The sequence below is a fragment of the Aspergillus uvarum genome, assembly GCF_003184745.1.
Source record: "Aspergillus uvarum CBS 121591 unplaced genomic scaffold BO82scaffold_21, whole genome shotgun sequence".
NCBI lineage: Eukaryota > Fungi > Ascomycota > Eurotiomycetes > Eurotiales > Aspergillaceae > Aspergillus > Aspergillus uvarum.
Window position 1 is genome coordinate 417,865 of NW_020291318.1, and position 27,907 is coordinate 445,771.

At 53.2% G+C, this 27,907-nt stretch overlaps 13 protein-coding genes across 13 annotated transcripts; 4 read left to right on the top strand and 9 right to left on the bottom strand.

Annotated features, from left to right (window-relative positions):
• Window positions 1-8: 8 nt before the first annotated feature.
• BO82DRAFT_281372 (fungal specific transcription factor domain-containing protein) lies at window positions 9-1,928 on the bottom strand (the record flags this gene model as incomplete). The annotated part of the gene is made up of 4 exons (XM_025631337.1): window positions 9-419; window positions 480-765; window positions 819-1,230; window positions 1,286-1,928. The coding sequence occupies 4 exons, from the start codon at window positions 1,926-1,928 to the stop codon at window positions 9-11; spliced, it is 1,752 nt and encodes a 583-aa protein (XP_025492921.1).
• Window positions 1,929-3,669: 1,741 nt separating this feature from the next.
• BO82DRAFT_364104 (uncharacterized protein) lies at window positions 3,670-4,416 on the top strand (the record flags this gene model as incomplete). Its single annotated transcript, XM_025636931.1, has 3 exons — window positions 3,670-3,810; window positions 3,876-4,003; window positions 4,056-4,416. The coding sequence occupies 3 exons, from the start codon at window positions 3,670-3,672 to the stop codon at window positions 4,414-4,416; spliced, it is 630 nt and encodes a 209-aa protein (XP_025492922.1).
• Window positions 4,417-4,868: 452 nt separating this feature from the next.
• BO82DRAFT_401363 (uncharacterized protein) lies at window positions 4,869-5,402 on the bottom strand (the record flags this gene model as incomplete). The annotated part of the gene is made up of 2 exons (XM_025639248.1): window positions 4,869-4,995; window positions 5,074-5,402. 2 exons carry the CDS (start codon window positions 5,400-5,402, stop codon window positions 4,869-4,871), a joined length of 456 nt encoding a protein of 151 aa, XP_025492923.1.
• A 1,610-nt stretch (window positions 5,403-7,012) lies between these two features.
• Window positions 7,013-7,768, bottom strand: BO82DRAFT_333724 (uncharacterized protein; the record flags this gene model as incomplete). The annotated part of the gene is made up of 3 exons (XM_025633230.1): window positions 7,013-7,392; window positions 7,467-7,525; window positions 7,616-7,768. The coding sequence occupies 3 exons, from the start codon at window positions 7,766-7,768 to the stop codon at window positions 7,356-7,358; spliced, it is 249 nt and encodes an 82-aa protein (XP_025492924.1). The 3' UTR covers window positions 7,013-7,355.
• Window positions 7,769-8,414: 646 nt separating this feature from the next.
• BO82DRAFT_431622 (acyltransferase family protein) lies at window positions 8,415-9,758 on the bottom strand (the record flags this gene model as incomplete). The annotated part of the gene is made up of 1 exon (XM_025640716.1): window positions 8,415-9,758. The coding sequence occupies one exon, from the start codon at window positions 9,756-9,758 to the stop codon at window positions 8,415-8,417; it is 1,344 nt and encodes a 447-aa protein (XP_025492925.1).
• A 684-nt stretch (window positions 9,759-10,442) lies between these two features.
• On the bottom strand, window positions 10,443-11,328 carry BO82DRAFT_401366 (CVNH domain-containing protein; the record flags this gene model as incomplete). The annotated part of the gene is made up of 4 exons (XM_025639249.1): window positions 10,443-10,831; window positions 10,882-10,997; window positions 11,050-11,060; window positions 11,128-11,328. The coding sequence occupies 4 exons, from the start codon at window positions 11,326-11,328 to the stop codon at window positions 10,443-10,445; spliced, it is 717 nt and encodes a 238-aa protein (XP_025492926.1).
• Window positions 11,329-12,189: 861 nt separating this feature from the next.
• BO82DRAFT_61298 (alpha/beta hydrolase) lies at window positions 12,190-13,534 on the bottom strand. The gene is made up of 2 exons (XM_025641384.1): window positions 13,413-13,534; window positions 12,190-13,341 (listed from the first exon to the last, which is right to left on the bottom strand). Exons 1-2 carry the CDS (start codon window positions 13,424-13,426, stop codon window positions 12,279-12,281), a joined length of 1,077 nt encoding a protein of 358 aa, XP_025492927.1. The 5' UTR covers window positions 13,427-13,534; the 3' UTR covers window positions 12,190-12,278.
• Window positions 13,535-13,641: 107 nt separating this feature from the next.
• Window positions 13,642-15,879, bottom strand: BO82DRAFT_281535 (uncharacterized protein; the record flags this gene model as incomplete). Its single annotated transcript, XM_025631342.1, has 5 exons — window positions 13,642-14,043; window positions 14,103-14,409; window positions 14,463-14,856; window positions 14,907-15,631; window positions 15,707-15,879. 5 exons carry the CDS (start codon window positions 15,877-15,879, stop codon window positions 13,642-13,644), a joined length of 2,001 nt encoding a protein of 666 aa, XP_025492928.1.
• Window positions 15,880-16,097: 218 nt separating this feature from the next.
• BO82DRAFT_333736 (alpha-keto acid decarboxylase family protein) lies at window positions 16,098-17,875 on the bottom strand (the record flags this gene model as incomplete). Its single annotated transcript, XM_025633231.1, has 1 exon — window positions 16,098-17,875. The coding sequence occupies exon 1, from the start codon at window positions 17,808-17,810 to the stop codon at window positions 16,098-16,100; it is 1,713 nt and encodes a 570-aa protein (XP_025492929.1). The 5' UTR covers window positions 17,811-17,875.
• Window positions 17,876-18,194: 319 nt separating this feature from the next.
• BO82DRAFT_401369 (aminotransferase-like domain-containing protein) lies at window positions 18,195-19,691 on the top strand (the record flags this gene model as incomplete). The annotated part of the gene is made up of 1 exon (XM_025639250.1): window positions 18,195-19,691. One exon carries the CDS (start codon window positions 18,195-18,197, stop codon window positions 19,689-19,691), a length of 1,497 nt encoding a protein of 498 aa, XP_025492930.1.
• Window positions 19,692-19,918: 227 nt separating this feature from the next.
• BO82DRAFT_373926 (non-canonical purine NTP pyrophosphatase) lies at window positions 19,919-20,809 on the bottom strand (the record flags this gene model as incomplete). The annotated part of the gene is made up of 6 exons (XM_025637392.1): window positions 19,919-20,047; window positions 20,103-20,164; window positions 20,213-20,249; window positions 20,301-20,445; window positions 20,519-20,592; window positions 20,645-20,809. 6 exons carry the CDS (start codon window positions 20,807-20,809, stop codon window positions 19,919-19,921), a joined length of 612 nt encoding a protein of 203 aa, XP_025492931.1.
• Window positions 20,810-21,850: 1,041 nt separating this feature from the next.
• BO82DRAFT_308499 (amino acid transporter) lies at window positions 21,851-23,832 on the top strand. Its single transcript, XM_025632318.1, has 5 exons — window positions 21,851-22,200; window positions 22,274-22,342; window positions 22,393-22,762; window positions 22,822-23,383; window positions 23,438-23,832. Exons 1-5 carry the CDS (start codon window positions 21,878-21,880, stop codon window positions 23,593-23,595), a joined length of 1,482 nt encoding a protein of 493 aa, XP_025492932.1. The 5' UTR covers window positions 21,851-21,877; the 3' UTR covers window positions 23,596-23,832.
• A 1,731-nt stretch (window positions 23,833-25,563) lies between these two features.
• On the top strand, window positions 25,564-27,898 carry BO82DRAFT_281380 (uncharacterized protein; the record flags this gene model as incomplete). Its single annotated transcript, XM_025631338.1, has 4 exons — window positions 25,564-25,906; window positions 26,003-26,363; window positions 26,431-27,340; window positions 27,404-27,898. The coding sequence occupies 4 exons, from the start codon at window positions 25,564-25,566 to the stop codon at window positions 27,896-27,898; spliced, it is 2,109 nt and encodes a 702-aa protein (XP_025492933.1).
• Between the last annotated feature and the right edge of the window lie 9 nt (window positions 27,899-27,907).

A 27,907-nucleotide genomic window follows, 5' to 3' on the forward strand; every position in this document is an offset into this window, starting at 1 on the left:
TTTTGCAACTAGAATACAGACCCACAGAAGATGTCCAGTCGCGGATCCCAGAAACTGTCAATGTCCCAGTCCAGCAAGGTATTAAAGTTGTGGACCGGATCGAGCAAGTCTGGAATACCGCTCGCTCCTGCAGGTGCACTTGCCGTCTCACTCGGCGCAACTGACTCCCTCGAGGTGGCATAGCTAGGATCAATAATCTCATCCAGAATCCGCGTGAACTTGGCTTTGACTTGTTTGCAGAACTCGAAGTTCCCACTTCCCGGTCGGGCAACCCAACTGAGGCAGGAGACATACACCGTCAATTCCCGGATCAGCTCCGCCCGAGAGAAGCCCGGAACACCCGTCAAAGGGGAGATCGAAGAGCGGTGCAGCATTTCGGTGCAGAGGAGCTGAACACTCGGAAGGCCGTATTGAAGGAACTGTTCCTCTGGTTAGTGTTCGGTTGCATCTAGCTGGACGACTAGAGGCGAGAGGCATACCAGATGGGTGAAGTCGTTCCGAATCTCTCGGAGTCGCTCGCGCTCGTCGTTAATCACCAGGATGGTGCTTAGAATGTCCTTGGCCACGATGAAAACATTCGTGGACCGGTCGCCTGAGATGATTCGATGTAACAAGAAGATTGAATGTAGATAATCTAGATTGAGCGTAAGGAGGACCAAAAGTTGATGGCTGTGCATCGAAGTGGGGGCATGCCACATGTCCACCGAGTACTTCATATGGCTTGGACAGGTATCCCACATGACCGCCAGCCTCTGCAACACATCTCTAAAAGAAAATCAGTCGTCTGTCTAACCCACCAAGCGCCTCGCCGAACGTACTCAGATTGTCTGACCAGATTGGCACCGGTCACCCCCAGATGCAGCTCCAAGATTTCCTCGCGGATCTTGGCAAGTAGAAGCCGTAGCCGTATCGTTGTCGCGGGTCGATGCTTTCTATCTACATTCCACCCGTGTTCGTCGATCGATCGAAGACTTGACTCGTGCTCGTCGGGGTCGGGATCCTCATCAAGATCCAACGGAGGTTCCAATATGCAATAGTGCCGATTCATCAGTGGCGGGCGACCAAGGGCCGTCGCGATGGTTTTATCCATGGTGTACACCACTGCAAGACATGCCCTGCGCCATTGATGAACAAAGACTGGCGTTTGCTCTCGCGGGACATCATTCCGATGCATACCGGTCGCATATATACAGGAACATAGCTCTCCCAGCGACGAATACAGCCTGCGACCTATATCCGTATTAGCCACATGTTGTCGGTGTCATGCCAGAGCCAGGGAACTGACTGGAATCGCCAAATCGGCTGACAGCAAGCAGCATCTGGTAGTACTTGAGGGATACGAGTAATTCGTTGACCAGCGGCAGGGCGTCGGTCAGAAGCGACAGGTGTTCGGTGATCTCCAGAACCTGGGGCAGAATCTCACTCTTTCCGCGCTGCTGGGCGTCGATCAGTGTCACCGTGTGCTCAGGGATATGGATCAACGCCAGACTCGCGAGTGTAATGACGGCGCCGATCAGCTCCCACCGAAGATTTACTCCAGTGATAGCCTGGCACAGATCAGCCGCTCTCATCTTATGGGAGGTGGTGAGGGGTTTGTAGGTGTTTTCGAAGATCCGAACCACCATGCGCAGACGGGCAGCATCATCGCCCATGGAGTGCTGGTCCCAAATATCCCAGAGATGGCTCAGCGCGGGCAGCATTACTGTGCGGGGAATGATGGGCATCCGACTCAGGCCATAGATGTGCTCAGTCAGACACTTGAGGAGGCGGGACTCTCGACCGAAGAAGTCCAGGATCCGCAATCCCAGCTCAAGCTGTCTGGGTTCAATGGTGTACTTGCCCAACTCTGAAGACGAATCGGAGGCGCCTTGGCTCTCCCTCAAAAGGTATCGATAGCTCGTGGGGCCCAGAAAGCCGGTACTCTCCATCGAGGGGGTGTTGACGACGACTGGCTGGGCGGGCAAGGCATCGCGAGTGGTGGCCTCAGGCGACGAGTTCGAAGTGGCTCTGTGGCTGGACGTTTAGCTTCCGCGCTCAAGGGGACAAGCACCAGACCAGACAATACTCGCAGTGACACGGAGGACGCATTCCGCGACCTCGCCTGGATGGTTTCAGGGCCACGGTGAAAGGGGCGAAATGTCTTGGTCATTGGGGCGACCAGATACACACAAACGATGTTCTTGGCGGTGCAACGGCCGCATTTGGGCCACGCGTGGTCGCATCGCGTCTTGAGCTTGCGACATGGCTCGCAGGCTTGCCGTCGACCGTTGCGCCGTAAGGACTGGGGTGAAGGAGAGTCCATGTACGTGATGCAGCTGGGTTGGAAGACACGGGGAGGTGTTGTGGTGACGGTTTAGTTGGATTGAAGAGAAATCCGGCCCCGGCCCGGCGTTAGTCATCCACTAAGTCCGAGTCACGTGCTCTCGGCCCTTCGGTCCACCTCATGCACCATGCTTTCTTAACATAAATGAAACATCTCAAGTAGATGACGGTTTGTGAAAGAGGCAAGAGCTAGTTGGTTGGCAGGTACTCTACAGCACCAAGGGCTGAGTACCAGACCAGAAGGTAGTGGTATGACCAAAACGTAGCGGGAGAATATATCCTCGCCATGTATATACCGTACTGGTACTGGGGTAAAATCAAAGCTCTCTGGTACAGCAGTGTCGTTCAATATGTCCGACAATCGAAACCTCCCCGAGACATATCCCCAGCAGCTATCCCCGATTCCCTACACAGCTGTCCAGAAAAGGGACTGGAAATTGTGTATAGTACGGTAGTGCTAAGTGGCCTGCACCGCTGCGTGGATGCCTCAAGGCGGAGGCAGTAAGGCTGACAGGCTGACAGGCTAGCCCGATTGGGACGGGGATGTTTCCAGGTGCCTAAAGCGTGATCATGGATTGATCATCATCCTTCCTTCATGCTACTTTCACCCCAAATGCGACTGTGACTACCTGAATTAGTCTGAATACGAGGTTGAAAAGACCCTGATGGCTTGGCTTGCTCCGCGACCCCCATCCGCCAAGGTCTTGGGGACTAGCCCCAAGCTACTGGCCTTACCACTCAACAGCCTGCTTACCTCGCCTCAAAAGTCAACACAATCCAAGAGAGTCCTGAGCTTTGTAGACGATAAAAAATTACTTAGAGCCGGAATGGAGCGAGGTCTCTCACTCGCGCTTTCAGCCAGCATGATACAACTCGGTCAACTCTCCTGCCGAGCCACTGCATCCGAGGCACCTTGCAGCAAGAGCATCATCCGGGCAGGACTGAGATTCAACGCAGAGCAAGTGTGGCCCCTTGCATAAATAGATTAAACCCTGTCAGCTCGGAAGACGGTTTGTCCAGCCGGAATCTGCCCTGAAGGCGCGCCGATGCAGCTGTCGGGGGCCGAAGGGTCGTTGGCCCCCAATCCTCGGGGCCGTTTGAGAGACATTCTGCTGCACCGGATACAACTTCAACGGAGCTACAACCGCAGACCCTGTGTCGTGCTGGGCAACAGACATATAAAGACCGCCAGATGCGTCTCGGCTGAGGTTCAATCTATCGCACATTCATCTCATCTCCCAGCTTCTAGCATCACAGTCACTCCTTTACAGCTCCACTGCGTGGATCACCGTCACTCTTTCATTCCACTATTTCAATCCGCTTTTTTATACTTAACTCAACTCCAACATGAAGCTCTCCATCGGAAGCGTTCTTGCCGTCGCCCTGACCGTGGCCAGCTCGGTGACTGCTGCCCCCGCCGCAGTGGAGGAGCGAGCCCTGCAGGAGCGTGCATCGAACATCATCATCGGCTACCGCACCGTGAGCAAGGTACGACGCTTGAAGATCTGTCCGCATTCCCACTTGCCATGGAGCTAATCTGACAAACCTACCAGGACCAAGCCGCCAAGTACAACAAAGCTGGCACCCTCACCTACGAGGGCAACCGCGCCAACATCCAACTGGGCGAGGGCACTTATCTGACCGCCAACCGCGGTGGATGGGCTGGTTCCGCCACCGACTGGTAAAGAATCCCTCCCCTTGTCCTTCATGCGACCATCACTGATTAAGGGAAGGTACTGCGTCATCTACGCCGACAAGACCAAGTTCGCCGCGGCGACCAAAGCCTGGATCCCGAAGACATACGGCAATGAGGGCGAGATCTGGTACAAGAAGGATAAGATCGACGCCTACATCAAAGCGGAGAAGAGCACCTGGGACACCGCCGAGACCGTCCGCGTCTCCCAAATCGACGGCGACGCCCACACCTACCAGCTCGTTGTCCCGCCCAAGCTGTCGGGCAGCAAGAGTCTGCTTGGCAAGTGGAGCAACGGCCCTCTGGATATCTCTGTCACTTGCGCCGAGAAAAAGGAGAGTTTGCCGGATTCGACGGTCAACTATGCTACCTTCAACAACATCGTGGGGACGGCGCAGTAGGAGGGGGTGTACGAAGTTCTGCTGCTGGGCTGTGGGAAGGAGTCTAGAGGGAGGGCTCTGCTGGGGAAATCTGGTCGGTGTTTCGCGATCGCTGACTTGGATTGTAATCGACTCACTCTAATGGAAAAGAAAATCGTCTAAGGTGTTGTTGGGGAAGCATGCTCTTGAGGGACATAGTAACTTGGTTTTGCAAGAATGGAGTAGACAGGATTTTATTTCAGCACAACTGTATCAATCGAGAAGGGGACCATGTTCCTACACTAATTGCCAAGAGGAGAAATGAATGAAAGGAGTAAGTCACAAGTAGCCAGACGCGGAACATTCAAGGTTGCAGATGTGAAAAGAACCGAAGGTATCCCCCACACCGATTTCCAAAATGAACCCCACTCCGTCGGACTTCGTCGGATAGCAGCCGGCTATATTGCCAGGCTCGGTGAAAGAGGCAAGACCGTTTACTGTTCCGAGATGAACACGGTGCTCGGGGCAGAAGAGGTGCAGACACGGCCGCTGCCGCTGCTCTTGCAGGTGAGGGGGAGGTCACCGACACCCCATTGTCCAGGCGAGTACTCGCCAGAGCCCCTATCACATCCATCAGTCATTGGCTTTCTGGTCTCATTCGGCTCAGAACGGAAGACTCAAGGCTATGTCGATACTTACAGATCGCCGTACGAGTACATGATAGCGACTTCAAAGCTCGAGAGACCGGAATCAATAAGGTTGAACAGGTACTTGCTGTCGCTGCAAGCAGTGGCGGCAGTGGACAGGTAGGTGAGCTTGGGGTTCTGAGCCGAGCAGCTCACATGCTTGTCGCCATCAGTTAGCTTGAAGGTGACCGATGTCACCTTGTTGTCGGCGCTGATGTCAATCTTAGCATTGGTGACAGTCAAGGTGCCAGTAGTGGTGTCGGTATCGTTCCAATCGAAGGGAGAAGCCAAGGCAGTAGAGTAGCCAAGAATGGCGGTAGCGATAACGGAAGTGAACTGCATGTTGAAGGTTGATAGAAAGATATTTGTAAATGGTCTTGAGTTTTTGAGTCTTTGGAATTTGGATGGTGCTGTTGATGATGGGGAGGTAGGGTTGAAGGCGCTACAAGCACCTCTTTATACCTCCCCCATCGACCCCGAAGTGAGTACCTTCTCGGTGTTCTCAAGTCGCTAGTGACAACACATTTGATGAATACAACCTCACACCTGGCAGCGGTGGAGGGTATTCGAGAGGCTCGGGGTCGAATTGTTCGATGTGCAGAGTCGCTGAGCCTGCAATCACTAAATCATAGCCAATCGAGACCCACTGAGGTCTTTTGGATACGGAAACAGTTTCCTCATTCAGGGACAACTCCGGTTGACGCAGCATTAAATATGAGGAAATTATGCTTGTACAGTACAAGGAAGGTGACACTCATTGTATGATATGCATTTATTCTTATCATTACTTGGTTCCAGACATTCCCAGTAAATACCTACATATCTCCCATGTCTAGTGGCTGAATGGCTTCTTATTGGATTTCCGTTAATATATACATGTTTTCAGCTAGTTGGCGAAAGCCAATAGTACGTGTACAAGCCCTGCCACCTATTAGGTTGGCTTACAACAATAACAATGGGTGACTTCGACTGTTGAGGCAAAATCCTGTCACTGAGCCGCAGGGTCCTCGCGGATATATTGATGTCTTGAAAGAGGTGGATCCGCGTGGAGACCCTGTCTCAAATTGCCTGCACTACCCGGGCATAGATTGTTGGCGGCTTAGATGCAGGCTGTAGACCCTGAATCGGAGAATCATTACTAGTAGAAACCTCTGATTCATTCATGGCAGTAAATAACGAGGGACTTGAGTATGTATTTCCTCTGCATCGTTGATGATAAATCTCCCAAAAGCAAGAGATTTGATAAACATGACCTGTTTAATCACCATGGACCGGAGTAATGGTTACCTGACTCGTAGCCGTGGTAAAGAAACATACCTCTCGGATTAGAATAGAATACCAAGGACACTTCCGGTAAGAGCTCGAATCCTTGTTCGAGACCGATACTGATCATTTGAGACCTTTCCTCTGGTAGGGTCGGTAGTGGCTAATAGCAGCATAGCATAGATGATGAACAAGTCGAGATGCCTATTCATTATTCTCTATTCAACCTGTCACTAAGCCACATCCAAGTAGCAGAGACCACCTGGAGATTGCTACAACCCGCACATGGTGGGTCTCCCACCAGGCAGAAACCCTCTCCAAAAAGGAGAAAAGGCGGATGCGCTGGAACCCGATTAAGCAACAGACAAACTTGTCCCGGCTAGACGAGTTCATGTCGAGTGCAGCCACACCAGAAGAGTTGTGTGCAGTAGCAGAAGAGGAGCACGGGCTCTTCGGCATTGAGAATCCATTCTCAGTCGAATATGGCGGTATTTCCTGCTGTAAGGAGGCCGCCCAATCCTCTATCCGTACACGTGAATAATGTGCTTTTGAGACCAGGGTCATAGGATCCAAGTTGCCTAAGTTGAATCTTAGGCAACGACAGACCGAGCACTATGCAAGCACCGCTGCTCGGGGCTTAGATACCTTGCTACGACAAGAGAGCACTCATGCACCAGGGAAAAGACACGCGGAAGAACTAATCGAACTGCTGGGCTACAGGGCCTTTTCATAAGGCGCTCCACTCCATCCTGTCGCGACAGCGTGAAGGTGAGATACAAGGGTCAAGGCACAAATGAATATGATGAGGCAGGAATGGAAAGTAGGTAATCTAGGGAATAAACCGAGAATTTCCGATTGGGCGACCGACGGCCACAGAGTAACGCTAAATCAGGGTTGCTTCCTTGAGACTGAACCAGCAATGGAGGTCGGAGGGACCCCTTGAGCACGATTGCGTGGTCTTCGGCATGTGCGCTATGATCATCTCGCGACCATCGTCAAGGCAGAGAATCATGGCATCGATTGTGAATTCAACTAGCAGCAGCATTCGAAGCAGAGAATACCGGCGCAGCTGGCAAAGTCAGAAAAATCCAAGCTTTAGAATGTAGCCACTGCGAAGCTCCTTGCTTGGACACATTTACTTACATGCCACAACATACATCGCCAGAATCACCACCACGTAGCTTCATGTTCTCCTGCAAGTCCTATATTGCAAAGCCCGGATTAGCTGAGGAGGCCCAAGAACAACAAGCGACCCGGCTGCTCGCAGCAGCGTCGACCAGGCAATGGCGTACAGGCTGCTCAGTGACCACGCACTCAGTAGAGGGAGGACTAGGGCTGGTAAACTGGTGGTTCTGGATGGAGGCAGTGGTTGCATCCCAGGTAGCGCTGTTAGTGGGCTTTTGCTTGGAGAAAGATAACCAGCTGAAGAGAATATCGCCAAGCATCTTGGTGTTGTATGATTCGGGATCCTGTGCGATTCAAGATTGGATTCACGAGAGGAAGCGAACAGTGGAAGAATAATATGGAAGAGAGTTGAAAATAGTGTGCCCGGGAATGCCAGAAAGGAGGACAGAGAGAGGATTGGGAGCGGGGGAGGGGGGGCGTATATTCTTGCTATACCTTCCCAGGCCAGGCATCCACTGTGGGCAAGCCAGAGCAAGCCAGAGCAAGCCCTAGACAACAGCACCAGGCTATGACCCGGCCTCAACCGGGTTTTATGGCAAGCAACAGTGCTGACTCGGGATTACGGAGTACGACGAGTAGGGGGATAATTCCATAGGCGTGGGTGGCGGCTGGGTCGTCTTACCGCTTCGGGCTAGCACCGTAAGCAACCTTACTTTTTGTACTCGAGTACGGAGTACATGAATCATGGATCCATCCATGCTCATGGCTTCCGGGCCCACTTCTGGCTTATGTATGGTCCGTATGGACGGTACAGAGCCCTGGAGCAGTCGCAATGTTTCTCAATAGTTCTCAAGTTCCATTTCTCAATCCTTTGCGTTAGCATGAGGGGATATAGACACTCTGGACGAGTCGGACCGGATACACCACTGGTTCTCCAACTCAGGAAATATTTCTCACCGCCCAAGATCATGAAGTAAGCAATCGCTCCAGTCTCTTAGCTAGCGCCACACACTTGTTGTCCACATAGAGAGTGTAGTAATGCGACGCGAGAACCACGACCGTCCCCAAGATAATTCCAGACACCCACCAGGCCACATGGAACGCGAACGGATCATCCCGCATGGCCTCCGCACTAGTCAGGTACGGGTTCCCGCTCGCCATCAGATACACAAAATCTCGCAGGGGATTGCGCCACAGCTGATAGATGGTCTCGTGGAGCAGATACAGCGAGAAGGAGATCTTGCCCAGGTACTGCACGAGCCGGGTGTTGAGGGAGTGTTGCAGCCACGGGGACTGGGCGATCGCATACACCAAGGACGCAGCGCCCACAGACTTCCAGCACCAATGGTAGATCTCCCACCTGTCCTTCCACTTGGCAGGCTGGAGAGCAGCGAGGAACTGGTAGCCCGGGGGTAGCTGGCCATCGCTGCCGAGGCAGAGGAGATAGTATCCGACCACAAAGGTGAGGACGGTGATCATCCGGGAAAGAGTGAAGAGCTTTCGCAGCGAGGATCGGATCCTGCATCGCGTGGTGGAACAGGACGGGCGGGGCAGCTTCTCCTCGTCGTCGCGGTCGTCCTCCGCCATCGCGTTCGCTGCAGAGGCAGTGTTCATTGCCCGCTCCGCCAGCCACAGACCCCAGATGAATCCGAAAATGTCCCAGTTGCCAGCCCATAGGAAGAATCCAGCCAGGAGTGGCAGTGTCCAGAGTCGGAGCTTGGGACGCCATGCCGACAGCCCAACGGTCAAAAGATACACCACGTTGGATCCCCGGAATTCGAGCGGCATGGTCCACAGTTGGCCGTTCAGACCACCGCGATACTCAAATGCGATCACATTGATGCTATCGGCCATGTAGCCACACAGCCACCTGATGTGGGCCCACGGATTTGACCAGGGTTGGAGTCCATCGAGAAACCCGCCATCGAACGTCCAGTGGTACAAGTCGAAGAAGAATAGGACCTGGCTCAGGGTGGCCAGGACCAATACCGGCAGATAGATGCGAAAGAGGCGCCGGACGATGGCGGAGGTCACTCGCGGCAGAAACTGCGGGCTGTGGCGGGCTTTGAGCAGACTGACGGAGATGGCAAAGCCGGAAATCACCATGAACAGAGTCACCATCGAATGAGCGGAGAAAAGAATGCGGATGGGAGGCAGCTGCACCAAGTGCCGATTGGCCTCGGGGGGATCGGCCCAGAAGGAGACGAAAGGGTGCCAGACATCGCTCATGAAGTAGTGGTCAAAGGCCACAATCGCCGCTGCGATGCCACGGAGGCCATCCAGCCACTGGATGCGGTCGTGGGCAGTCATTCTATGCAGGGAGAATTCGTGTCGGACATTGTCAACTGATGAATTGGGTCACTGTCGTAAAGGCATGGATGAATCTTCAGCGGCTGAGCCCCTTTTTTAATGGGGGGTCAAAAGCAAGCACCATCTCGTATTGAGGCTCGGTAAGACCCTGAAAATGGAGTCAGCCTCACCAATTGTGAACACGAGGGAACCTTGGAGCGCACTAGTCTTCGAAAGAGGGGACTGTCAGTGGCTGGAAATCTAGGCAAGCAGGCAGGCACCCAAACTGCTTTAATTAGAGTCTGCAAATTGCAGCCATGGATTTGGGCAGTGCACAGGCCCACGTCCAGGCCCCTTGCCCCACCGACCGGGTGCGCTGCAGTCATCATGGAGAGGTGGATGAAGCATGCAGAGGGATGATTTCATTTGCAGTCAGCAAAGAAATGCTCAAGATGATTTAGTTAAGCAAATCATTGTGACGGAAAAAATATCTTGATAGTTACATGAGGAGGTCGAGGTTGTTCAGAATCCACGAGCGAGCGGGGGAGAAAAAGCCGAGGAGCCGGACGCATGTTTGCAACATTTGCTCAGCCTGACTCGGACTTGTTCTTTCTCCGATCCGCTCCGACCTGCGCAAACAACAAACACAACAAATACAGCAAACAAATCAAACACATCAAGCATCGACCAACCGTGAATCAGTCATCAGTCGGCATTCCACAGCGGAATCACGGCGAAGCCCGAGACTCCATCCTCAAAGGTGAGGCAAGTGTCCACATTTTCCGGAGTGAACGTGCCCACCGGATCCCCGCTGCAGGTACTATCGTGGTATGCCACAATCTTCCACCCCAGGTTGTTGACCGTCGTCGCCGCGTACCAGTAGTACTCCACCCCCAGGTTCAGATAGTAGCAGTCCTGCGGACCGTTCAGGGTCAGGTACCCACCGATCGTCGAACAGTTGTTATTCAAGCTGGACACCTGCAGCTGCACCTCGAAGTCGGAGGGGATCGGCCAGGACGAGTCCGCCGGAATGGAGGCGACGCTGCCGGTCAGGTTGGAGAGCAGATGTCCATCGTAGTTGGCGATGTGCTCCTCTGCGGCAATATCAGCACGGAGTGATTTCCAGTGGAGGAAGACCTCTTACCCAGGTTCAAGGTCGTGTTCTTGTTGTTCGCAGCGTAGGTGGACTTGCAGTAGCATTGTAGAGTCGCCCCCTCATCGAGCAGGATGCATTCGCTGCAAGACTGCGAATACACACCACTACGGCACTCAATACTCGACATCGACTCACAGGGCAGGACGAGGGACTTACTCGGTTTTCCACTAAAATTGAGGAGTCAATATTAAGCTCTGATGACTAGGATCTTCAACAACAAGTGGAGAAACATACTGCTAATGTGGCTTCGCTGTTGGTGATCTTGTTGGGGAGGTAGACACTGCTGGTGATCGTTCCACTCCCGTCGCTGGTCGGACAAGTGCCCACCAGCCAGTTTTCCTTGAGATAGATATCGGTACAATCGTCTGCAAAGCCCTGGCTATGGACTGAGGTGCTCAAGCCAGCAACTAGGAGAATGGCCGTTGTGAGTTGCATCTTGAACCGCGAGGAGTGCTCCAGGGACTGGTCGACTGCTCTTCTGTTGCTTTCGAACCGTCTTTATATGCAAACGGCATGGGGCTCATAGGAGAGTATTCGACATATACTACGCGCATTATTGACTGGGATCCAAAATTTGTCAGGAACTACAAATCCCCCTCTTGAAGGTCCGAGGATCCTGCAGGACGTTAGATTCCTCGAAACGGGCGTCGCTCCGGACTCAGGTCAAGAAGCAGATTAGGGCCCAGTTAGTGCTTATCTCAGCCGCGCAACAGGAAGCATTTGAGCATTTGAGCACCACTCAGACAGAGCAGGAACAGCAGGATGAGCAAACACCGGTATAACTGCATCGCATGCAAGGCTTTTGAACTGGTCACGTACAAGACATGAAGCTCAAAACACATGAGCTTGTCCGGTGGAGAACTTTGGTTCCGTTTCCCGACAAGATCTCTTTCTGCAGACAGTTGTTTATCTTGACGTCAGGATTAGCTCTTTTGGATTTAAGCTGTGCAATCTCATTGCACGGCGTTGAAAAGGAACACTATCAACTCTCACCTGCAGAAGCAAACGGTGGGGCGCACCTGGAAAACTCCGGACTCCGGCCCTCCCACCCCCGTATGCTGGTGACCATATGCAAGCTATATGTCATTCTCAAATCTGCGGTGGTGGCTCGTGGGCTTTCTCCGCTTTACACTGCGGATGGAACTCACCCTCGGTGCTTTTATTGCACACAGCGCTGACAAGAAGGCTGGGAAGCGGGGTTCTGTGACGCTAAAAGGACTAACTCGTGACGGAGAATAGTCCGGCTTCTGGCCGGCCGTCGACTTGCGTTGAGCCAGGTCTTGCCCCGGGGCTTACTTTCCCTTGAGCTGGGTACTCCATTATTGATCTATATTCACTAAACTACATGACGTACATTCAATGCTCAATTCTGACCAGCAAAGCCATCATCGTACCTCTTCCTGCTTTGTCACCCCAAACCTCTCTGAAGCCTCCACGCGCCGCACAAAATCCCCCGCTTGTCGAGCACAAGCCTCTGCTTCCCGCTGGAATTTCATAATCCAACCGATCATGAGGACGTCGTGAGGCACCTTCTCTTCCACCACCAGCTTAATCTGTGATTCATTGCCGGCTAATTCCTGGAACCGTTGGACAAGTTCCTGATGATCGGGGAATAGGACTTCCCGACCGCCGGTAATAATCAACACGGGCGAGGGGAGTATGAACGGATGGTGGATGGGCGCCACGTGCCGCTCCATCGTCTCCGTGATGGCCAGGTCGCGCAGGAATTGCCGGGCGCCCCAGGTGGGAAAGGAGCCAGGGATGTACTCAGTGCCGTAGTTTTCGCTTTGGGTCCAACTGTCCGGGTCCACTGCGGCCGGGACATCACACCATGGCGACCAGAGCCAGCTGCACTTCGGAGGCGGGAGTTGGGCCGGGTCGTCGTACTCGACTATGTAGCGCAGCAGGGCCAGCGCAAGGTGCCCCCCTGAGCTATCTCCGGATAGCACAATGCGGGATGGAGGGATCTGTAGGGTGTGGATGAGGTAGACATACGCAGCGAGCGTATCCTGTAGCTGGGCTGGGAATCGGCCGTTGGGGTAGCAGGCGAGTCGGTACTGTAAGCACAGGAGGTGACTGACCGGGGTGTGGGTGAGAAGGGTCTTCGCGAGGAAGTTGCAGGAGGAGGTGCGTCCGTCACCCAGCACATACGAACCACCGTGAAGATGAAGCACGACGTATTGCCCATCAGGAATGGAGGTGGCGGCAACGCAAGGTTCTGGAAACCAAGTGGCCCCGACGGGCTCAGGCCTGACTTCTTTATCCACTGCAATGCCTGTGTAAAACCGCGTGGGGGCGGGTTCGATCACCACAAACCGGTTCCCTTCATGGTGTGGCTTGAGAGAAATGGGCCATTTGAACTGACAGGCTGTGTAGGTCCGAAGGAAGAGTTTTAAGAATGAGCCAGCCAGACCTTGGCGGGCGGACCAGGTGGGATCGCGTCGAATTCTGTGATGTTTCATCAGTAACACGCGGCAAGACGGAGGTGACCAGGGAGGTGATTAGAGACAGGCACCGACCGGGAGGAAGCCATGGATGATGAAGATGATTATCATTCAGGGACGGAACCGATGGGCAAATAAAGCAATGGCGATCGCAGCCAAGCTTTAAAGCCAAGAAAGACTCCGTTCAGCCCTATGGGTTGGGGGATTCTGGAATACATCACGATGATGTCGTCATGGCGCTCATCCACGGCAGGCAGCATCATTTCTATTTTCGGTTAGTGCCCTACCTAACCATCTGGTAATCTCATGAAACAGGATGCAGTGCCCCGGGGCTCGTTTGATCCCCCAAAAATGGGGTATCGGCCAGATTCTGCCAGAACCCAAGGTCCAGGTCCCACGAAAGCTGGCTTTGAAATTCTTCCCAGTCGGCGAGGGTCGTGGTGCGGGGGGACGGCGCCCCCGGTCCCCGCAGTGCATCCGCTGTAATTGAATCCAGTATGTTGTGGATCGTGGACAATGCCTTCGAAATCAGATCGTAGTTAGGGTCTTGCAGTTGCACCACCGATCCGCCTGACAGCTCCGCAGCCAAAACAGTCAGGTTCTGGATCGCCCGTGGCTGAGGGGCTGGAACCGGCCCGGATGAACAACGCTGGTTCAACACGGCTAAGAGGATGATGCCTGCCGCAGGAAGGCCATAATGCACAATCTGAGAAATTTCCATTAGTTGGTATCTTGCACGATGTTGCTCATTGATCCGACTCATACCTTCCACATCAGACTTGTCCCCGAATTGGTGAGCTGGTCGCGAAGCATTAACAAGGCGACGACGGTAGCCAGAATTTGCTCCGCGAGAGTGACAAGATCCTGACTGGGGGTGGCAGGGGAGGGTAGGACCACAAGGCGAAGAAGAAACAGGACATGCAGATGATTGAGCTGGAAGCTAGCGAGAAAGTCCCTCTCGAACCCGTCCTTTGTTACCTCCTTCAGGTTTCCCTCCAACCGAAACTGTCGCGGGAGCTCATCCCACAATCTCTCAGCTTGTGCTTGTATAGTGCTAGCAAGATTAGTAAAGCTCTGGTATGTTTAATGCCGAAGGATGGGAAATACCGGACTTGCTGCTGAAACTGGTCGCTATTCTTGTCGCGTTGCAGGTATAAGATATCTTCCTTGAGGCTTGCACACAACGCGGACCACCGTGACTCAGCCACATAAGAGGGAACAGCTGCTGGGCTCCAACCTGGAGTGATTTCACTCGGGTCTGAAGACAGCTCCCAGTGTCTGGTACCTGCAGGAGCCGACGGGATCTGAAAGTCGCAGAAATGGCGTGGCATCCGCGGGGCCCGACCGAGGAAAATGGCCATGTTCTTATCGGCGGAGAAGATTCGCGCGAATGCGGTTCGACGCAACTCTTGTAAAAAAGCAGGGGCCTTGCGCTCCAGACCGTTGGTCTGGTGATAACCGAGAGCAAAGATAGAAGCAATTCCATCCCCAAGTCGTCTCCAATACTGATAGCCTGGGTCTCGTCAGTGCAAAGGAACTGGCATGGTCCGGATGGAGAGCTGCGCTGACTCTGATCGCCTGCTATGTACGAATGAACGATGAGGTTCTCGTACTGAAGTACTAGCTGCAGGTCATTGAGCTGGTCCAACGATAAGGCTATCTCGAGAGCACAGTTTGCGACACGGAAGCATCGCTTTCGAAGATCATATGGGCCATTGTCCTTCGAGTACAACGGTGCGAAATATGACACATCATACGAGGCACGAATCACTGCCAGAGCAAAGAGGCCCAAGGTCTCCCACCTAATGTTATGCTCGGTGAATTGAGCGCAGAATTTCGCAAAGGTCATGGACGAGTCGCTATGCAAGGGCTGCGCCGAATTACTCAACAGAAGTTCGGCATATTGCCGATGCCAATTTGCATTGGTAGACATCGAGGTCAAAGCAAGGTCAATACTGTTGATGACAGCCACAAGCCAGGCACCTCCAAGTGCTAGGCTAGCACCACTCGACAACCACAACTTGACCAGGTCTTTCATGGATTGCAGAGGTGCATGAGCCAACAGCAGCCGGGTTGCGTCTGCCGCGCGCTGAAGCAGTACATCGTCATCGTCTATGTCCATCGTTGTTGAGGGGGCCGTAGACTCAGCCGACTGCTGTGCCACAATCTGATCCGCTGCAGTCGGAGGGATATGACCAAAGATCGCCACATGACTGGAGGAGCCGATGTATCCGGGGTTGGGATACCGCTGACGGCGAGAGGGCCGGGCAGAGGGGGTGGAAAAAGGGTCGTGACTGGCATGAGGGTGATCAGCGACTGGAACCACCGTTGAGAGTGAGACATTGGTATACCTCGGAGACGAGCGCGACTCTCCAGTGCTTTCGTTGGATGTCAGAGGCCGCTTCCTCTTGAAGGGGGTGGAGCGATAGAGACACAGTCCGGCTCGGTTGCTGGTCCGGCAACGCGTACACACCGGCTGGGTATGGTCGCAGGCTAGTTTGGATTTGCGGCAAGGCTCGCAGGCAGGCTGCCTAGATATCATCCAGGGCGGTGGTGATGTTGACTGACGCGAAACCAAGAGGATGAATACAATCTGGAGAAGAAATTGGAAGTGGATCGGAGACGAACAATCGGAGCGGAGAGAAACTCGGCGTGTTGAAGAAGGCGGTGAGGCTTTAGTTGCAGCCTGATCCTCCAGGCACCCGGCAGAATTAACTCTTTTCATTTCTTCGATTCTTTTAACAACAACTACAACTACAACTACACACTGTTCTGTCTCTGCAAATACTCCACCAACGGTCCATCCGGGGCATCTTCCCGATGACATACAATCTCCACCATGCGCAATCCTGATCCATTCCACAGCTGATCTGTGGTGAGAATCCCTCCCAGCTCGTCCCAGGTGCGAGCCGAGGCTGTGTAGACCTCCTCGCCCCCACCAAAGAGTTGAGGAGCCTGCAAGTACCGCCATCGAGTGATATCGTTGTACGCCTGTTGACGCCCGTGGATGCAACGTTCAATGGTGTATCCATCGTTGTTGACGACAAATACCACCACATTCAGCCCCAATCGGATGATGGTCCCCAGCTCTTGCGCCGTCATCTGGAAACTACCATCCCCGATAAATAGGATGGTGCGTGCATCGCGGATGCCCTGATACTCATCCGCCATCATCAATTCTCGCTGAGCAAGGGCAGCTCCCTGAGATGCAGGAAGCATATACCCGATGGATAGCCAAGTGACTGGGGTGAAGACGCGGCTATGACGAGGCAGAGCCATCTCTCGCACTCCATACCCGGCAGTCCCCGTCTCTCCCAAAACAATATCCCCGGGACGAAGATATCCTGCGAGAAGCCGCCATAAATGGTTCTGGGTAATGGGACTCGGACCAGCAACTTCCGACAACGTTAACGACGAGAGGCGGGGAATGCGTTGGTGAGCATTGTCAGACACTACTCTTTTAATGTCCAGCCCTTTCAGGATTTGTGACAGCAAATGTTGAGCGGGAATATCGCGAAAGAGCTCTCGACCGAATTGAACCGCCATGTCTGATATGTAGATGGCTACCTCGTCTCTAGGGATGGCAGAACATGAAAAGGTGTTGCTCGAGCTCAAATGGGGACCAAAGTAAAGAACCAAATCAGCCCCATTCACGTATGCTTGCGCCTCAAGACTATCGAATCTACCCCGATAAACCCCGTGGCAGTTGGACGTGGTCTCATCCAGCAGGCCTTTCCCATATGCCGTCGTCCAGAATGGCCATTGGGTGGTGATGATGAAACGTTGAAGCTGTCCAAGGATTCCCATTGGTCGGCTTTCCCCATCAACCACAATGACTGGTCGTTTGGCAGCATATATCCGGTCTAAGATCCGCACCATCAGGACCTTGGAACAGGAGACCGGTGGTAGTGGCGATATGTCGAGAGGGCGACTCAATCGCTCGACCAGCACAGGTTGATCAACCATGTCCACTGGGATTTCGATATACACCGGACGGCTATGCCGCAAACATTGCTGCAGGACCTCGTCTATCTGGGCAGGGCTGGGTTCCAGATCCCACAGTCGCGTTTGAGCAACGGTTACATGAGACGCCATTTTTGAAAATCGGCGGTACTCGCCGTCGTTGAAGGTATGATGGACTAACTGACGCTGGTCTTGCGTCTCTCGAGATGGGGTTCCGACGATGTGTACCACCGCAGCACGTTCGGCGAAGGCGCCTGCTATGGCGTTGATGGCTGACAGCTCTCCGACTCCAAAGGTGGTGATCAAGGCACCGACTCCTTTGATACGAGCATATCCATCGGCGGCATAGCCGGCGTTGAGTTCGTTGGCATTGCCCACCCATCGCAGTCCCGTCGGCTCCACGTAGTCAAGCAGGCGGAGGTTGAAATCACCGGGGACGCCATGAAGAGAGTTTACCCCCAGCTGCACAAGGCGTGTGAAAAGATACTCAGCTAAAGTGACTGAGGACATGGTGGATGGTGGTGAGCGTGGCTGGTCTTGGGGTTGAAATGACGAGATATTGAAGCCAAGCTGCCCTATTGCTAAGACCTTGTCGACAACAGAGTGGAATTTATAGTGCATGAACCACTGAGAAGAAAATGGCGCCAATTGCTCGAATCTGAGATTTATCGGCGTGTTCGATCAGTCCGATTTACCTTCGGGCCGGGCAGGAATCGAAGATGAGGCAAAGCGCGGACCGGAGTAAGCGTCGGCGTGTTCGGCGTGTGCCTCAATCACGCAAGGCGCCTTTATCTATCTTTATTTATCACCCCCTCCAATACGTCTACAAGAAGTATATGCCCGCGAATATCCTTGTTCATTACTGCCCGATACAAATCCAACCCCATAACGAAGATGCCGCCTCTACAGCCTGCCTCCATCACGGCTCTCCGGACGGAGTCGGAGCCCTTGTCGTTCGCCATCGCTCCCGCCATTTCCTCGGATGCCTTCAAATCCGCCCACACACGCGATCTCCCTCACGCAAAGCGATGCGATGACCATTGGAGTATCGAAAGTCGAGGCTTCCAAGGTTCAGCGTTGAAAAAGTCCGCGAGCCAGCCCAGTGACTGCAAGGTCATCTCCCTGGGCACCGGACGGCCCACAGCAGATTACTATCCATGGGACTCTATGACAACTGAGTCGATGCCACCGACTCTGGCCGGCGAGTCTTCCAGCAACCAGACTACGATAGACAAGTACACGGACACGTTCAATCTAGCCAACGGCCTCAACTACAGCAGCGGGATGGGCTCCCCTCATCTACTCCGATTCGTCACAGAACACGTGGAGATGATGCATCAACTGCGGTACTCAGACTGGGCCGTATGTCTTTCGTGCGGCTCTACATCTGCCCTTGACATCATATACCGTATCTTCTGCAACCGAGGAGACACCGTTCTCACTGAGTGCTATACCTACCCTGGCGCCGTGGAAGGAGCAGGCCTGCAGGGTATTCAAGTTCAGGGCGTGTCCATGGATTCAGAAGGACTGCACCCGGATGACTTAGACGACATATTACACAACTGGGATACCTCTCTAGCTTCAAAGCCCCGTGTCTTATACACGATTCCCACCGGGCAAAACCCCACTGGGGTCACTCAGAGTGTGGCTAGACGGGAACAGATCTATCAGATCGCGGAAACGCACGACCTGATCATCATCGAAGATGACCCATACTACTATCTACGTCTGGGCATGCAGTCTGATGACAGACCTGATGGGCAAGGTAATTGGGGTGATAGCGTGCTCACCGCGATCGACAGGTTTCAGGCGCAGGCAGTTCCATCATATCTCTCGATCGATCGATCCGGTCGCGTCGTCCGCTTAGACTCAACATCCAAGATTCTGGCGCCTGGACTCCGTGCCGGGTGGGTGACAGCCTCATCGCAGATCATCAACAAATTTGTGGCCTACCAGGAGGTCTCGACACTGGGAATCAATGGGCCGACCCAGCTCATGCTCTGGAAGTTGCTCGATGAGACGTGGGGTCATGAAGGCTTTTTATTGTGGTTGTCTAACCTCTCACGGCAGTATCAGTCGCGTCGTGATATTTTGTTGCGGGCTTGCGAGAAGTATCTTCCTCGCGGACTTGTGTCTTGGAATTGTCCCCAATATGGGATGTTTCTTTGGCTGGAGCTGGATCACCGCCAGCATCCTCTGCTTCGCCACCATACGACAATTCAATCCGATATGAAGACTTTCCTGGTCCAAATGGAAAGTCGGATTGTGTTGAAGGCTCTAGAACACGGGGTGCAGGTCACGAAGGGGTCATTATTCTCGCCTAACAGAACGCCGGGGTATGCTCTATATCCGATTGACGACTGCGGCTGCGCCGGCTTTGGATTTGAGTGAAGGCGTCAAGCTTTTGTCAGATGTTTTGCGGGAGGAGTTTTCGTTGGAAGCCGATGTGGTGTAGGATCAACGCGGAACCACCCTGGTCTCGTTCATTTTACTTCCAATAACTGCAAGAAAGCTAGGTCTGGCACATGATCGGGATCGGGACATGGAAATTCTATTCTATCGAATGGGGTCGAATTGGTTAATTAGAGTCACATATGGCTGATGTACGAACATTAGCATCAGGTTATTCGGGGTAATTCAGTACTTGCAAAGACAGAGCTGGGTCGCCTACTCTGCACTATTCGCTTATTCTGTTTCAACCACTCACTCAACTTCTGCGCGGCGTGAAATCGATGGGACAGTCCATTCTACGTATTGTGTGAGTAAGACTGAGCCATCATGCGACATGCTAGTTGTTCTTACCTTCTTTTCCACATCCATCTCGGCCAATGTCTCCCCACCATGTTCGAAAATAGGTTCCCACCCTGCATTGCTGTTAGTGATCGGACATGCCAATTGAAGACAAAGCCTACCGAATGAGGAGATACCCCTCGGAGGGACTATTCTGCCCTGGTTGAGATCAGTGATTGCCAACAGCTGTCAATTCAAAGCAGTGATTACCAATAGCCTCCCCTGAAAGAGGATCGGCTCGGCCCCAGGGCCTGAGGAATAGCCTATGGTACAGACGGCTTCTGCGGTCTTATCCTCAAATGCAGCAACCATCTTGTAGAGACCCTCGTTGCCGACGCTATCTACAAACGCTTTGCTGTATGGGTCGCAATAGACATGCGAGTTAGCCTTTTCAACTCATGCACAACAGAAATGCAGGGCGGACAAACACATATGGCCCCGGCATGCGATTCAAAGCATGCATCTCGAGTGCCGAGTCCTCGACTAGGACCGGACCAGAGATCTACCGAGTCGGTTCAGTTTGCGTCTATAAAAGTTCAACCGCCTCGCCGTACCTTCTCGGCTGCCACACGGCATTTCTCTCGGGTGATTTCTTCCACGGAGCCTTGAATCTCGGGCAGATCGAGGTCGATTGAGTTTAAGGTGGCTGAGCTTCCTAAGATTGCATTGAGCTCGGAGATCTTGTGTCTATTCCCGGTCACCAGGGTGAGAGTTAGCATGATGACTGTTCAGGGAGAGGGATTGTGTGGTGACTGTTTTGTGCTAAGATGATAAAAGTACTACAGTACGCAATAAACATCGACATGACTCACACTTGCCGCCCCTCACCGCCCAGTGGGAAAGTGGTAAAGACACCTGAATACCCTGCGAATGCTACTTTAGACCATTAAACAGAGTAAGAGGAAATAGCCATAGCTGTACGCATATGAGAAGACATGCCGGTCTGCGACTGTTTCCTCTGCGGGGAACAGGATTACTGCCCTTGCTCATGGACACTTGTCGAAGAGCTGCCACGTGACTCTCACCGCGCCTTCGCCTTCACTTTCACCTTCTACGACACTACATCCTGACGGGGTGGTGTCATTGAGCTGTCATGGCGGAGAATGGGCGGGAAGGGGTGATAGTTATTGCATTAACGTGACAAGGACTAGGGTAGAATGTCGTTGGTGGATTGTACGATACTGTTAAAGCGGAGACGTGCAGAAGCGCCTAACTACAACCAACTTGAAGTTATCTCTGACCACTGGCAAACTCCGGTTGCAAGCAGGAAAAACCCATCATTCGTCGGTAGCGCCGAAATGTATCACTTGCGCACTAAACATAGCCATTGTGAAGATCTCAATGTCTCCATCCAGCTGCGTCCAAATGCGGAGATTGCGGGGAAGAGCGGGGAAGGGAATAGCATTGATAACAGTGGGTAAGGACTGTATATCTTTCATGATGACCTGGCCCAGTATCAATCGACATGAATGCGATTGACTGGCCGCATTGGAGCTGCTCCTTCATTTAGCCTCAAAGGGCGGTCTCCAGTGTGGTCACGCGCAGGATGGCCCGGGTAGGGGTGCAGCTGGCTGGTGGACCTTATATTTGGGAGCGACGTAGCCCCCAGTTCCCCGTTTGATTGTTTATCGTACGCATGATCATTATCTCTGTCAAACCTCTACTCAAGCCAAATGGTTCAAGTTAAGAAATCAGGCGATGTGGCCTCAAGCGAGCCCCAGGCCCCCGAGCCCCGGGTTGAAGAGGGGAAGCCAAGGAGGGATGCAGACACGCAGCGCCTCGAGGAGATGGGATACTCACAGCCGATGGAGCGAAAGTACTCTGTGCTGTCGGTTTTGGGGGTAGCATATTCTCTGACCAATTCGTGGTGGGGAGTGTCTGCCTCTCTGGTGACTGGCATCAACTCCGGAGGGTCAGCCCTACTCGTCTACGGAAGCATTCTCCTGGCTCTTGTCTCCACGGCCGTGGCAGCCACTCTTTCAGAGCTAGTCAGTGCCATGCCCAACGCTGCTGGGCAGTCGTTTTGGGCCAGGGAGCTGATTCCTCGCAAATACGCTCGACTTGCCTCCTACATCACCGGCTGGCTGGCCTGGTCGGGGTCGATCTTCGCGTTAGTTGTGCGCTGGGTTTACGTTTCCCCTTTGGGTTAAACATTACACTGACTAGCAGTATGCAATAAACAGTTCTGCCAGTGTTGCATCGGGCGTTGCATCGGCCTGTGTAGGCTCTTACGCCCTCTCCCATCCAGCACTGTATGTCCTTTCTCCTACCCAAGCCTGAACAAACCATCTGACAAATGGAGGGAAATAAAACCATGGCACACGCTGGTAGTATACCAGGTCGTCAACGTCTTCTGTTTCTTCTTCAATATATACGGGCGAACCTTGTCCTTTGTCGGCAATGCGTGTCTTTGGACCAGCCTAGGTGCCTTCGTCGTCATTCTCATTGCAGTTCCTGCGCGTGCTGCAACCCATACCGCCCCAAACTTCGTCTTTGCCTCCTTCTCTAATGCTACTGGCTGGAACAATGACGGCATTGCTTTTATCGTCGGATTGATCAATGCAAACTGGGGTTTCAGCGGCCTCGATGCAGCTGTCCACCTGGCGGAGGAGATTCAACATCCCGAGAGAATGGTACCTATTGCCATCATGGGGGTAATTGCTATCGGATTTGTCCGCCTCGCTTTCTGTTCCACGTCTGTCACTAGCCAGTAGTCGCTAATCATGGACAGGTAACCTCCTTCGCCTTCGTCCTCGCGATGATGTTCAGCGTCCAGGACCTCGCCGCGTTCCTGGCAGCCTCCTTCCCCAGTCTGGAGCTCTTTCGTCAAGCTCTGCGCAACGACGCCGGCGCCATCGTTCTGGAAGCATTGACAATTGCGACCGGTATGGGCAACATGATTTCTTGCCATACCTGGGCTGCGCGGCTCTGCTGGTCTTTTTCCCGCGACCATGGCGTCCCCTTTTCACGGGTGTGGTCCCAGATTGCTCCCTGCGTTGAGACTCCCTTGGCCGCGCATACCCTCAACACGATCATTGTGGGTGCCATCGGATGCATCTACCTCGCCTCGCAGACGGCTTTCAACTCGATGGTGACGGGATGTATCGTGCTCCCGTACCTATCCTATGTATTGCCGGTTATGGGTCTTTTGCTCCGTGGCCGTAACAATATTCACCATGGTCCGTTCTGGCTTGGGGGGCTGGGCCTGTTGGCTAATTGGGTTTGCTTGGGATGGATTCTCTTTACCTGGGTCTTTTACTCATTTCCTGCGCAGATGCCCGCTACCTCTGGAAGTAAGTGCGAGTGCTCTGTCTTCTGCTGCTGACACGATGGTTGACTCTCGCCAGATATGAATTACATCTGCGTGATATATGCCGTCATCGGTTGCATTGTTGTCACGGACTGGTTGGCTCGGGCACGCAAGGTATACTTGTCAAACATTGCGATGATCGATGGGCAAGAGATTTATGAGTTCGACCAGGGTTTCGAAAGTTGGACAGACTAAGCACGCCTGGGTCTTTAGGCATGGAGAAATCGCCGACGTGCGGACCCAGAGACAATTGTGACTCAAAGCAGTAGACCCTGTCACCCACATGAGGCCAATGTCAGCACAATCACTTAACATAGAGGGCAGATCCGACAGGGCTGTGATCAGAATCGCGGACGAGAAATGAGTATATGTATGGCCCAGTTGCTTAGTTTCCATGAAGAGTGCATGTTAAACCACACTTCTCACATCTCCGAAGTCGGTCCTACCTAGTAAATAATATACGGCATTTCGCAGACATCAATGTGCGATGAGCAATGACAAACATCTTAAATACCCACGGGAGAATGGAAGACCCCCACGGGAGACGAGATTCAAGGCAAACTGTCCAGATCAAATTAGACATCTGCCGGAAAGCCCTCGGCTCCGCTGCCTCCTAACATTACCCGAAAGAGTAAACGTTTGCAGGCTTGGCAACGCCACCGAATGCACAGGCGGATTGCATGTATCTGAGGACATCAGTAATGAGGGGCAGATGGATGAATTCCCTCGATAACGGTCACTCACACGACCCTCCTCTCGTTGTTCTACGTAGTAAGATGTCCTCCACGTAAGGGCCTGTGGACGAACACCACGACGTTCGGAAGGGCCAGCTGGAGGGAGCTGAACCAGGAACGGGCGGGCAGTTGGCGTGCAATGACAAGGACCATGAATTTCTGTACGTATGCGAGGAACACCACTGGGAGATGCGAAAAGAAGTAGGATCTCCATAACAAAGTTGCTTCCTAGGATTGCTTCGTAAGTCGGTTGAACTGTTATCCACAGTGGATACGCGGGTGACGAGCCCTTGCCCTACGAGCCCAATTTGGTGGAATGCGCAGGGTACCTTGGTTTTTTTTATCATGTTAGTCCAGGGGAGTACTGTACCATATCGTGTCCTTGAGCATTATATACTCCCAGAGCACGTTACCCCCGGGAATGAGAATTTCAGAAGCAATAGCAAGCCGGGGCGTGAAAAGCATATGAAGGGTATACTCCCAGGTCCTGGATTTGACAGCCACCTCGGACAGCCACCCGTTGCTGTTTCAAAGCCTTGGCTCTTCCTCCAATCCACTGGTAAGAAACGACATCTCAACCAGGTACGAGTCTATAGCGTGCGCAGTCCAATGGGAGGCTACCAATCATCGCGAGGTGATCCATGATGACGAGGCCCAAAAAAGTTCCTGAAAATAGCGGTGGATCGAAAAGAATTCGTCCCGTGGGTTACGTAATGCCATCCGTGCTTCCCACTTATCTTCTTCTTGCCGCTTTAGGCCATCGACCATCCTTTCTTCTTTCTTCTTTACCTAACTTATACTTCCTTCCTACCTCAATTTACACTTCACCATGTCCTGACTGGACAGCTACGCGACAGAAGACAGCTCACCAATAGTTGACTATGATACTAAGACTACGAGGTTGGAATCGAATCATCACTTGCATCGTGCCAATACTTACAATTATAGCTTGCCCCCCCGAAGCCGAGATGCATGATCCAGACATCAAAACCCCACATGCACAAAGTATGCCAGGCGAAACGGGCCCCGGCGATCATGTTCGTGTGCGAGATATATCGCTGAGCTTAGACTACTAGTTCTAATTCTGTATTGGTGCCCACTCTTCATCTACGCTACCACATCTTGTAGTTGTTGGATGACGACTGCCGTCCGGGCCTACACAAATTGCGCATGAGAACATGCCGAATCAGTCGGGCTGCATACTCTACCAGACCCGGATCATTTTGCAAATAGACCGGAGGTTCAGAATGATGACGCCTTGCTCAGGAACCGGGCCCTGCTTGTCCACGGTCTGGATCGCGCCGCGGAACATGAGGCACGCCTTTTCATCATGTGTGCAATTTATACAGCCTGGTGAACCCTCTCGCTCCACTTCAGGAGTGCGACTGTCATCCCAGAGCCTTGGACTACAGCAAAACTGTGTCTCTCAATGCCTGCTCCAAATACTCGCATGTCCGTGGTTGATGATGTGGTCATTCCCGCCCATTTGCTGGCTACCACAACGCCATCGAGTCATCTGTGGAACAGCTCGCACTGTGATCCATTGGAGCAGGGACCTGTTCAGCAGGCAATTCAGACAGCTGTATTTGAAAGGGAGTTTGGACGTCTGCGCCGCTCAGCGACTGTTGGCGGAGACCAACCCCCGAAACTCAGAACAATTGCCAACATTCGACGTCTGAGCGAGCCGCTGAGCGTATCCGAATTGAGCAGCATTACTGAAGTTCAGTCACCATGTGTCTCCCCGCGTCCGGATTTCAATGCCTCTGCTGAGTGTGCACGTTCACCTGGACTCCCGGTTCAGGTACATGAGCCGATCGCGGATGAACGAGTTCAATTCCCACCCCAGATCCAACAACTAGAAGGGTCAGGCGTTGGCGAACCAGTCTCCGGATCCCGAGATGGCGTATGGCCTCTTCCCCCACGTCCGCAAAGCTACCGAATCTCTCGCATCGAAACCGGGTCTCGACCCCAGACAGGACGACAAGCCGCACGACACAGCATCTATGACATCTACCAGGAAGCCAAAGAAAGGCGGGTCGCATTGCAAAGGAAATACTGGGTTCAGGTGCTGTTCGAATATGCTGTCTATCTGATCCTGATAGCATTCATCTACTTTGTCCTCATTGGCATTCCACTCTGGAAAGGCGCGGTCTGGTGGCTTTATTACGTGGTGCGCTTTGAGTTTGTGATTCACGGCGGTTGGGCGATTACAATAGGTGTGGCCTTCGTGTACGTATCCCGGTTGAGTCAGTGGTGGCATGGGCGCAAATCGCTAACGCTCTCTCTTCCTGGCCAGCTATGCCTTCGGACCCTTGTTTGTTTCTTTCGAAAAGGATCCTCCTGCAGTGCTGGAGAAGCTCGAAGGTGCCAAGTTAGAGCACAACCGAAAGACAGCCCAGGACACAGCCCTACTGATTCCCTGTTACAAGTCGGCAAATATCATTGGGCCTACCTTGGAAGCAGCCCTCCGCATTTTCCCACCCCAGAATATATTCGTGATTGCCAACGGAAACGCCCCGGAGCCACTCGACAACACTGAAGAAATGTGTCGTCCGTACGGAGTGAACCATCTGTGGTGTCCGGTCGGAAGCAAGATCATCGCCCAGTTTGTGGGCTGTTACGCGGCCAAGCACTTTCCAAACGTGTTGCTGATCGACGATGATTGCGCTCTGCCGGCCAATTTTCCGGTAGTGAGTGACCGATTGAAGGGACGCGTACAGTGCATCGGGTATACTATCAAGAGTGTCGGGCCGGCGTCGTCGCGAGGGACCTTTTGCCAGCAGGCACAGGACTTGGAGTACAAGATCTCGGGGCTGCAGCGCGCCTTCGCGGGGCTTCTGGGGAGTGCTACTTTCCCGCACGGTGCCATCTCCTTGTGGCGGACCGACTTCCTCAAGCAGACCTTCCATGATCATCCCGGCTTCTCCGTGTCGGAGGACTGGTTCTTCGGGGACAGCTGTCGCCGGCTGGGCGGGCGCATCACCATGTGCTCGGCGGTGTTTGTCGAGACTGAAACTCCGTCGGCGGTATTCTTCAGCGGTGGTGGTTCTCGCGGAGGGTTTGGCGAAATGACCATCTTCAAACAACGCTTCATGCGTTGGAACTTCTTCTTCGTCAACGGGATGTACTTCAATATGAAGTATATCCTGTGTAATTGGAACCTAGGCTGGTGGGAGCTTGGGGCCAAATTGTTTGTCTTTCAGGAGGTAAGCAGCGATTCTTTCTTGCACCGAGCAAAGCACCATCGTCAGCTAACTGACATTGAGCAGGTCTACGAGACGCTTCTCTATCTTGTGGCGCCCTTTATGCTGCCTATCTCCTTCGCCGTGCGGCCGGCCTTCTGCGGGATCATGCTGGGCGCCACCAACGGCTTATACTTGCTCAATGTTGTCCTCTTCAACCTCATTCACCTGCGCAAGAAGAAAGAGCCTGTCAGCTGGACTTGCTTACTTGTCTACTACATGCCCTACAAGATTGTCTTGTTTCTGATCAATGTGGCCAGTTGCTACTGGTCGTTGTTCAAGTATGCCCGCTACTTTGCTAATCGTCATCTCAAGGTGATCGAGGATGACAAGGCGGTCGAAGTAGTCCTTCGTCTCGAGGAGATGCCTCTTATGCCCACGGAACAAACGAAGAAGCTCCCTGGGTTGGGAAGGAGTTTCTCAGTCACGAAGGTGAGGGCTCGGCGGCCCACGAATGCCTCGCAGCAGCCTTCGGTCAGCATACGGGCTTCTGTGGTTGGTGTGGATGGTAATTGGATTTAGGATTGTAAG

Coding starts and splice junctions, on each gene's coding strand:
- BO82DRAFT_308499 (XM_025632318.1), top strand. CDS start 21,878: ATGGGATACTCACAGCCGATGGAGCGAAAGTACTCTGTGCTGTCGGTT. Junction 22,343..22,392: donor GCCCTCTCCCATCCAGCACT/GTATGTCCTTTC, acceptor TGACAAATGGAG/GGAAATAAAACCATGGCACA. Junction 23,384..23,437: donor GATGCCCGCTACCTCTGGAA/GTAAGTGCGAGT, acceptor GACTCTCGCCAG/ATATGAATTACATCTGCGTG.